At 35.7% G+C, this 10,566-nt stretch overlaps 2 protein-coding genes across 3 annotated transcripts; one reads left to right on the plus strand and one right to left on the minus strand.

The window, feature by feature from the left end:
* Positions 1 to 1,093: 1,093 nt before the first annotated feature.
* Positions 1,094 to 4,369, plus strand: LOC127260151 (cation/H(+) antiporter 4-like). Of its 2 annotated transcripts, none has more exons than XM_051287840.1 (3): positions 1,094 to 1,577; positions 2,127 to 3,128; positions 3,194 to 4,369. In XM_051287840.1, the coding sequence occupies exons 1-3, from the start codon at positions 1,329 to 1,331 to the stop codon at positions 4,292 to 4,294; spliced, it is 2,352 nt and encodes a 783-aa protein (XP_051143797.1). In that variant the 5' UTR covers positions 1,094 to 1,328; the 3' UTR covers positions 4,295 to 4,369. The 2 variants fall into 2 exon arrangements, with proteins under 2 accessions (XP_051143797.1, XP_051143798.1); XM_051287841.1 differs by lacking the exon at positions 1,094 to 1,577 and adding an exon at positions 1,579 to 1,691.
* Positions 4,370 to 4,954: 585 nt separating this feature from the next.
* LOC127259951 (uncharacterized) lies at positions 4,955 to 10,159 on the minus strand. Its single transcript, XM_051287571.1, has 3 exons — positions 9,538 to 10,159; positions 8,394 to 8,690; positions 4,955 to 5,591 (listed from the first exon to the last, which is right to left on the minus strand). Exons 1-3 carry the CDS (start codon positions 10,131 to 10,133, stop codon positions 4,955 to 4,957), a joined length of 1,530 nt encoding a protein of 509 aa, XP_051143528.1. The 5' UTR covers positions 10,134 to 10,159.
* Positions 10,160 to 10,566: the final 407 nt, after the last annotated feature.

A 10,566-nucleotide genomic window follows, 5' to 3' on the forward strand; every position in this document is an offset into this window, starting at 1 on the left:
AAGATTAAATCTAATTTAATTATTTAAATAATTAAAGCTTGTTTTTATTTTTTTGTTAAAAAATGCTTAGCTGTCCTTTCTTTTTTTTTTTTTTTTTGAATTAGTTTTTATTTAGTTGTTTTTCTATTTACTACTCCTTCCATCTTTCTTTTTCCATATGTCCTATTAATTTTGTCATTTTGTTTTTTTTTAAAGAATTTATACATTTTAAACTCATTTTAATTATTTAAATTTTAATTTGACTAATTAATTATTTTAATTATAATCTAAAATTATTTTTATTGTATAATAATTATTTTCACTATTAAATTTTTAATTATTTATTAATTATACTTCTTCTAAATTATGGTGTGTAATGTAAAAAGGACATATGAGGTTTTGTTAGCTTTTCTATTTAAGTTGGTTTTTTGTTATTTTTTAATTAGTTTTTTATTGCCTTTTTAACAAGTGCGAGGTGTGTTTTGAGAAAATTTGTTTGAATTTAGTATTCAAATAATAATTGGTGACATATTTTTGTAAAAAATATTTTTTTAAAAAAAATATAAAATTCAAATAATAAAGTGGGGATAAATTTGACAGAAAAATACACACCTAGAATAAGTTAGGTTGTGTTATTTTGTGGTTTTAACACATGTTTTATTATTCAATTTTTTTTTTAAAAAAAATATCACATCAAACAATTACCATTATTATTATTTTTCTATAAATTTATTTTACATTCAAAACATCACCTCAACTTCTATTTATATCAAGTAAAATAACTATTCAAATTAAACTTTACTAAAACCCACTAACAAATTGTTTTAAAATATGGACTTTTTAACCTATTCAGCTTCATAAAAGTTAGTCATTCATATTAATCATGTGATATAAATACACATGGTATAATAGAATATAGATAAAAATTGATACTATAATATTTTGAATTAAAATTGAATATTAATATAAAAAAATATATATATATAAAATCTCCAAACAAACATAAGCTGTGAATAAAAGACATGTCTCATACATCAACACACTCACCAAAAATAGCTGTCCCAATAATAATAATAATAATAATAATAATTTCTTCAGCACGTAGGAAAAATTATATGTACATAAATGTCAATATAGATATCACAAAATATAAATATGATAAAACCAAGTCCCAAAAAAACAGCTTTTGGCATCGCAAATGGCTGCCCACATTTGTCGGCGGGAATCCCATCGCTCCATCCGTTGCCGGAGAATCAACTTTCACCCTACATTACAGATGAGGACACCGATCCTCAAACTTTTCCCCTTCTCCATCCGTTCATCGGGGAGGATTCCAATTCGTCGATTCCATGGACGACAGCTCGGAATCTTACAGAAATATACGCCGGGAGATCCCCGGGAATGTCACCAACGATTTCTGCTACGTCGACATCGCACTGCACTCCACCGGAATTTGGGGACAGACCGGCGCCAGAAACATCCTCCACTTCGCCTTGCCGCGCCTGCAGCTTCAAATCGCCATCATTTTCATTCTCACCCAATCGATTCATTTTATGCTCCGCCGCTTTCACTTGCCCCGCCTTGTTTCCGAGATCCTGGTGCGTTTCTATCATCTTTGTTCTTTCTTTCGATGCATATAATTGGGGATGGAAATTTGTTCTTGTTCCTTTGCCTGTTAGGTGTTCGATAAAATGCTTGAATGAACCATCCAAGTAAGATTCTTCAAGTTTATTGAAATAATTCTATTTTCGTCTCCAATTAGGGTTTCATGGATTTATTAACCTTTTTCGTTGATATGAAAGTCTATGATCGATGCCTAAAGCAGTCCAAATTAATATCACATGATTTTGAAGCTCTTGATGCTTTTTGTTGTTCGACATTTTGATTTATACTTGAAAAGCAATCTTATTGATCTCAAACCTTTTTCTATACATGAATTGTTTAGACATTGTTGTTGCTGGTGTTTATAATTCAACTGGACTTATTGAAATCTTTAGATTATCGAAAATTAACCTCGGCGAATTCCCCTGTACTCTGCCTCTGAATGTTGTGAATGTTAAGGATGCTATCAGGCGTCGTTGCTGTATATAATCGACTATGTATATGTGTGAAATTTGAGGAACTTACTCGGCATTTGTTTCGACCAGGCTGGAATAATCCTCGGACCGACTATCCTAGGACAGATCGACGGTATTCAAGATGCATTGTTTCCTAAAGAAGGGGATGTCTACTTAGACTTGCTGTCGAAAATCGGGTACATCTTCTTCATATTTCTTTGTGGCGTCAAGATGGATCCGAGAACAGTTCTGCGAACCGGCGTCAAGGCCTGGACGATAGGCGTTCTTGGGGTAACGCTTCCAATCACCGGCGGCATGATTATGAGTGTTGTGAATCAGAAACACATTCACAGGTACCGGTGGCCGGCGTTTAAAAGTATTGTCGGGATTGAGAATTTGTTCCCGTTTCCCGTGATCGCTTCCATGCTCGTCGACTTGAAAATTATGAACTCGGAGCTGGGAAGGCTGGCGCTGGCGTGCGCCCTGATCAGCGACTTCGTCAGCAACCTTACCTTCAGCGTCATTACGTTAGGGAGAGTCGGGCAGATGGGATTCGCGAGCGTTATCATGATTCACTCGACATTCTTAACGATCTGTCTAATCTTGTTTATCCTTTTCGTGGGGCGGCCGATTTGCTTGTGGATCGTTCAGAAGACCCCCGAAGGAAAGCCCGTCAGCAGAATACACGTCATTCTTGTCGCTACTTTGGTCCTAGTCGTCGTCTTGTTTACGGACAATGTGGGACTTAATTATCAGTACGGTCCGTTTCTATTCGGCTTAGCTGTTCCGGATGGGCCGCCTTTGGGGTCGACTCTTGTCGACAGGCTGGAGACTCTCGTGTCGGGACTGCTGGCACCGCTCTTGGTAACCTACTGCGGGATGAACGTGAATTTAATCGAGCTTTATGATCTTAGATTTATCGGCGTTGTGTGGCTCGTCATTTCCCTTTGCTTGTTGATGAAATTGGCGGCATTTTTTGTGCCGGCGTTGTTCTGTGGCGTGCCCGTGAAAGATGCTGGAGCGCTCGCGTTCATCATGACCGCTCAAGGCGTCGTTCAGATGTCGTTTTATTACTACAACGCCGTAAATCAGGTGTCGTACGATTTCTTCGATCGGATTTTTCTACTTAGTGCAGCATTTGATATGATGTTTTGCAGACGTTCGACACCGAAACTTTCTCGATGCTGACGATGTCCGTCCTGACCCAAGCCGCCGCGTCGAATCTCATCGTGAAGCGTCTCTACGACAGCTCGAGAATGTACACCGGCTACCAGAAGCGCGACATTCAGCACACCTCCCTCAACTCGGAGCTGCGCGTGCTCGTCTCCTCCCATCGCGTCGACGACGTTCTCGCCGCGAAGAAGCTTCTAGAAGTTTCCTTCCCGAGTAAAGAAAGCCCCCTCGCCGTCTATGCCATCCATCTCGTCGAGCTCGCTGGCCGCGCTCACCCCCAGTTGATCGACCACCAGCTCGGCCAGAAATCGTCCGGCGGGACACGGACCCAGAAAATGATCGAGATCTTCGCCGCGTTCGAGCAGCAGTTCGCGGGGTTCGTCGCCGTCCAGCAGTTCACGGCGATGTCTCTGACAAAGTTCATGCACCATGACATCTGCACGCTCGCGTTCAACAAGCTCGCATCGCTGATAATCCTCCCGTTCCACCGGAAATGGAACCACCAGGGGAAGATGATCCTCGACTGCAGCAGCCTCCGCGCGATCAACTGTGACGCCCTGGAGATGGCTCCATGCTCCGTTGCCATCCTCGTCGACCGCCACAAGGTGCGTCGCAACCCGTCCCCGACGTACAATGTCGGGGTCGCATTCTTCGGCGGGAACGACGACCGCGAGGCGCTGGCCTACGCAAAGCGGATGGCACAGTCGCCGGACGTGCATCTGACCGTTGTCCGGTTCGTGCCTTGGGATATCTACGCTGGGGACAACCAGTGGGACGCAGTACTCGACGCCGAGATACTTAAGGACATGCGGATGCAGGGGGCGCATCAGGACAACATGGTGTACAAGGAGGAGCGGGTTAAGGACGGGGCCGAGACTGCGCTGTTGATACACGCCATGGAGGAGGCGTTCGACCTCATAATGGTCGGGCGGCGGCACCGGGAGGATACGCCGCAGCTGTTGGGGCTGAGCGAGTGGAACGACCTGCGGGAGATGGGTCCCGTCGGCGACATGCTGGCGGCGCCGGACCTTGCCATGCCGGTGTCGGTTTTGGTGGTGCAACACCAGAATGTGAAGGGGATTTGAAGTTTAGATTAGGGTAGGTTTGGTGTATAGAAATTGAGAGAGAGAAATAAAATTTTTTTGGCTTTATTTGTTTCATTTTTTTTTCTATTCATTTAGAAATGGAGAAAAATACAAATTTTTATTTACTATTTATATTTTATAAGTTTCAAAGTAAGGTCCAAAAGCTCGATGCTTGCACAAAAAAAAATTTGTGTTTGGACCTTCAAATATAGATTCGAAAATTTTTGGGTTGTGTTTAACCCAGGATGCTACTGAACCGGGCTGTACCTGGTCTAACTCAATTTTTAAATTAATATTTAAATTTTAATAAATTTGTATATATATAATATATATATATAAAAAAAAAGGACCGACATAGCATATCATGATTTCAAACCGGATTGTATTCGGGCCTACCTTTGTAGTCCCAATTTGCAATCAGACGGCCCGAATTGCCACGACCTGTAAATTTCTATGAAAATAAATATAAGAATCATATTCAAATTAAAAAAACTAAAGTTAAAACTAAAATAAAAAAATATTCACCAACTAAACAAATCATTTGTGTGTGTATATATTTCCATCGTATTATTATATATATATATATTTCAAATAAATGTTTTGAATCATACAAGGAATTTGATTGAATTTAGAATACGACAATCGAATTTGAATCTCCATTCAAGGCAAATTGAGGAGAAGAATCTCTCTAAATTCCAACTTCCGGGTCTCAGTATAAAAAGTGCGGTGTTTATTAGGCCAATAGGTGAGCCAAATGCAGCCCTTGATCTCCCACTCCATCGCCCGCCCGACGGCGCGTCGGTCCACGCGCCAGGTGACGCGCTCGCCGTACTCGTCTCCGGCGAAGATGACGCCGCCCTGGCGGGTGAAGGGGCGGGCGGCGCTGGAGTAGCGGTTCTTGAACCAGGCCTTGGGGTGGAGGAGGGCGAGCTTGGACGGCTTGGAGGAGAACACCTCGCGGCCGTCGCCGGAGTCGTGGAGGAACCAGTGGAGATTGGCGGTGTTGGCGTGGACCGACTGCTCGAACTTCCATGGCTTCAGAGTCGTCGTCACCGACTCGCCGGCGGAGATGTGGAGCCCGATCGCCGTCGGCGGCTCGAACGACGCCTCGATGCCCTTCTCGACGCCGAGGTCCCGGCGGGGGTTCTGCGTGGACTTGCTGACCGACACGCTCAGCACGCTCGTCTGCACCGACGGGCTTATCTGGAGGGAGATCCGCGACGGGAAGTGCTTTTCCGACGCCCCGGCGCCGCGCTCCCGGAGCTGCCGGTCCGTCAGCAGCTTGAACACGTCGCACCTGTGTATAATCATTTTCTTTCATTTTATCTTTATTTGTCATATTACTCCTTCGGCTTTCGATAGTTTGGGCTTATTATGTAAATGATCAAAATTAGGTAAAAGTATAATTAATAGATAATTAAGAAATATTAGTGAAAATAATTATAAATTAAAATTAAAATAAATAAATAATTTAATTAAAATTAAGAAAATTATAAAATTTAAAATAATCTTATTAGTATTATGTGATATAAACATAACGACATTTGTGTAATATATTGTAAGTTGTAAGGATATTTTTAATGTTAGTATAAAATCCAGTTACCGAAAAAAGAAATGAATACTGTATTATTGGACGGATCAAAATAGAAAAATAGATAGATTGTTAAGGGAGAGATGAAGTATATTTTGATGTGAAATTTAAGGAATAATAGTAGTATTTTAGTAGCAGTATATGATTAAAATGATGTAAGAATAATTTTGCTTTTATTTATTTTTTTTTTTGTGTAAAAATAATAATGTAATTATAAAATATGGATATTTGTAAAAATAAAAATAAAATACCCTCTCTATCGGCACCGATATATCAATTTACTTTTTGCAAGTAGATTTTAGTATATTAATATTAATATGTAGTATAATTTACATATATAAAAACTATTATACCATTATATTTTAATATATTATTATTTAATGATATTTGTGTGATATTATATGAAAAATGATGGTATTTTTATACTTAAGTGGAAGTACATTTACTAAAATAAAAACGGGTACATTTGTGACCAACTAACTAAAATTGCCAAATGAATAGATTGGTGAAGAATGAAGAGAGTATCACTTTTATAATTGAATAATCCAAAATAGAAATATGTATTATGCGTGAAAGTATTTTAAAACAATCATTCACTTCTTTCTTTTTTCAATTCATTTTTTAGTGTATATTGTGATTAATATTTTGAAATTTTATACTACCTCCGTCCCGCAAAAAGAGTAACATTTATTTTTTGCACGTAAATATTTGAAAATTAGTATTATATTGATTTATAGTAGAAAAGACAAAAATGCCCTTATTAGATTGTGTGATAAAAAAGTAATGATATTTGTGTAATATATTAGAAATCCTAAGGGTATTAATTATGTTAAGTAGATAGTAAATTACTAAATTAGGAAATGATATATATTTTTTTTGGATGAACAAAAATGAAAAATAGTATCCTTCCAATGGGACATGAGGAGTATTATTATTTGTCTAAAAATCTTATGTTTTAATTAATCATACTAGAAGAATTTTAAACTTTAATATTCTTTTCGTTCGAATCTAATTTATCAATTTTATTATTTTTATATATTCTCTCAAAAGTATTAATTTTTTATTATAATAAAAGTAATTAATATATAAAAATAAAAGTAATTGTAACTTTGGTAAAAATATTTATTTTTCTTTATATTTATAAAGACAAAAATATTAATATTATTATACATACTTTCACTAATTAATAAAATTTTATCCTCCGTATTTTGTGTGACGGAATGATTATAAATTATAAAGTCTAAATTAAGTATGCATATACTATGGGTGTGTTTGTTTGAAGGATTTTGGTGGATTTCCACTATTCATTCAATTTTTTTTCCCCAAAAAATCAAATCAAACACCTATTTTTTATTTTTTATATTATATTAAAAATCAATTTTACATTCAAAACATCACATCAAACCCTATTTATATCACATCATACAACTATTCAAATTCAAAATTTTTACTATTCAAATCCCAACTCAAAATCCAAACCCCCAGACAAACACACCCTATAAATATTACTTTCTCCCTTGACAATTTTTGCACTCACTCTTTTTGTATTTTACAAAAAAAATTAAGCAAGACTGAGCAATTACATTATTTAAATTCATTTTTCTTCAATAGAGTGCTTATAAACTTATTTGTCAATTTTCAACATTAAGTATATTAATGAATAGACAATTATACTTTTAAAATTCGATTTTTTTTTTCCTATAGCAGTATAATAGATAACTAAATGAACAATTACATTTTTGATATTTTATTGGACCGCCAAAGTATATAAGAGATTTTGATATTTTTGTCTATTAATTTTATGTGTAAATTAATTATATATGTAATACTTGTTCGGTCCCACTTATCATGTCTATCTTTCTATTTTCGTCAGTTTCACTTATTTGTTACTTTCATTTTTTGAAAAAAATTTATACATTTTAATCTTATTTTAACTTATTTTAATTTTAATTATATTAATTAATTATTTAATATTAAATTATAATTATTTTTATTCTGTATAGTAAAGCAGACATAATATCAAAGGAGGAAATAATATATTTATAATTTAAGTAAAATTTAATAGTATTTTAATATTAGTGTTAATTAGGTTTATTATAATAATAAAAATAATAATACTTATGAGTGAGACCGATAAAAATGGTAAAAAAAAAATAAAATACTTTGAATTCAAACCGAAAGAATATTATCTTATGTATAAACTATCGAAATTATTATAATAACATGTAAAATATAGTTTTGTTTACGCAACATACTTTCACTTATTTGACAATAATTTATTTTTTAAAAAACATCACATCAAATACATTTTTTTTCTCACAATACATTAAATCAAATACTAACTTTTTATTTTTTTTTCAAAATATCCAAAAACCTCAATCTAAACAAAGCAGATTTTATTTTGAAATAATTTTGAAAAGTATAACAAAAAAACAAAAAAAAATTGATTTAAAACATATGAAAATGACAAAATAGATAAAATTAATTTCTTACAAGTGAAAAACATACCTTATGTTATCAGTATTGACCAAAACTTCGATCCACTTGTCCTGAACATCCACAACATAGTTGAGCTGTATCACCCCTTCCACCTGATGATACCTCAGCGAGAACAGCAGCCGCTCGTCCGCCGTCGCCGCTGCTGCCGCCCCGCAGCTCGCCTTCTCCACCTCCATCGCCATCACCGGACAGTATACCTGGACCTTCCAAAGCCCCGCCGTCGAGACCGAGTACGAAAACATCGGCATCCGCACCTCCTCTGCCGCCACCTCTGCCATCCAATTCGTGATCGCCAAATTCATCGACCTTTTGAAAAATTTTGGGGAAAAATAATTATATACTATTGATCATCAAAATAAGGGGTCTATATACATAGCTAATATAAAATTGACTCGATATACTCAAACCTAACTAATTTAATATATGGATAAGATCAAATCTAAATACTCCCTCCATCCGTCCCATATCTACTTATCCATTTGTTTTTTTCATGGAATTTCAGAAATATTAATATTACATTATAATGTAGTAGAAATAAGTTTTGTATGATATAAAGGTAATGACATTGTGTAATATATTGTAAATTAAAATAGTATTTGTAATGTTAAGTAGATAGTACAATTACTAAAAAAATAAAATTAATACTTTGTTATGGGACGGATCAAAATAGAAAAATGGATAGATTGTTGAGGGACGGAAGAGTATTATATTAGAATGTAGCAGAAATAAAGGTAAAAAAACTACTTGACCTTATTAGCATTGTATGATGTAAAGGTAACGATATTTGTGTAATATATTGTAAATTGAAAAGAGTATTTGTAATGTTAAGTAGATATAACAATTACTAAAAAATATATATATATACTTTATCGTACGACAAATCAACGTAGAAAAATTGATAGATTGTTAAGGGACGGGATGAAGTATTATATCAAACTAACCTTATTAATATGTAAATATAATGACATTTGTATAATATATTATAAATTGAAAATAGTATTTATAATGTTAAGTAGATAGTACAATTACTTTTAAAAAATAAAAAATAAATACTTTATTATTGGACGGACCAAAATGAATGAAAATTGATAGATTATAAAGAGATTGACCGAGTATAAATTTACGACCGAATATGTAAAATATCTCAACAGACCTCATCCATTGCTCCTCGACGTTCGACCCCAAAACCCTCATCATCGTCCTCGACGCCCGCCTCGACTTCGGGCCGCCGTACTGCTCCACCAGGGCGGCGAGACAGCCGCCGCGGATGTCGTCGGGGGCCTCATAGACGCAGACGGCGAGGGCCAGGTTGAGGAAGGAGAAATTCAGGATGTCGGCGGCGGCGGCGGCGGCGCCGGAGAGATCGGCGGCGACTTTGAGGGAGTGGGTGTTGTTGGGGCCGTATTTGAGGACGTCTTCGATGAAATTGGAGAGGAGGGTCGGGAGGAGATTGTTGGTGTCGGAAGCGTCGAGGAGTTTGAGGGAATTAGGGTTTGGGAAGAGCTTTTTGGAGGTCCAGAGGGCGACGGGGAGGTGAGAGTAATTGGAAGAGATGGAGATGGAGAGGGAGAAGAAGGAGTTGTTGGAGTTGTTGATGGAGAGGGTGAGATGATCAGATGGACGGCTGAGATTGACGGACATGGTCTGCCATTGATGGAACGGTGGGAGGTTGTAGAGCCAGGAGAAGATGTCTGGGAAGTTATTAGGCTTTGAGGAAGACGAAGGAGATGATACCATGGCCATGGCCATTTTATTTTATTTTATTTATATTTTTATTTGGTGGTGTATGTTGTTATTTGTATATATGTGTATATATAGATAGATGTGTGTCAAAGACTTGTGTTTAGATTGAGGTTATTTTTTGAGAACTTTTATAGAATTTTGAAAAAGAAAATTAAAAAGTTACTATTTCCTTTGTCATTATTTGCGTGCTCATTTAATCCGATATGAACTTTAAGAAATATAAGTAAAAATATTTATTTTTTATTTTTTAGGGTAAAAATAATTAGAAAAAAATAATATTTTTTACTAAAAATATAAAATGAGAATAACTTTACATGACAATTAAAAAACGAAAACTAATAATAAATTTGGATGAAATATGAGTATTTGATTTGATGTTTGTAAAAAAAAAATATATTTGCTGTGATATTTTTCTTTAAAAATGAATAATGACAAATGA

Source organism: Andrographis paniculata, unplaced genomic scaffold (assembly GCF_009805555.1).
Source record: "Andrographis paniculata isolate CXL003 unplaced genomic scaffold, ASM980555v1 Contig60END, whole genome shotgun sequence".
Classification (NCBI taxonomy): Eukaryota; Viridiplantae; Streptophyta; class Magnoliopsida; order Lamiales; family Acanthaceae; genus Andrographis; species Andrographis paniculata.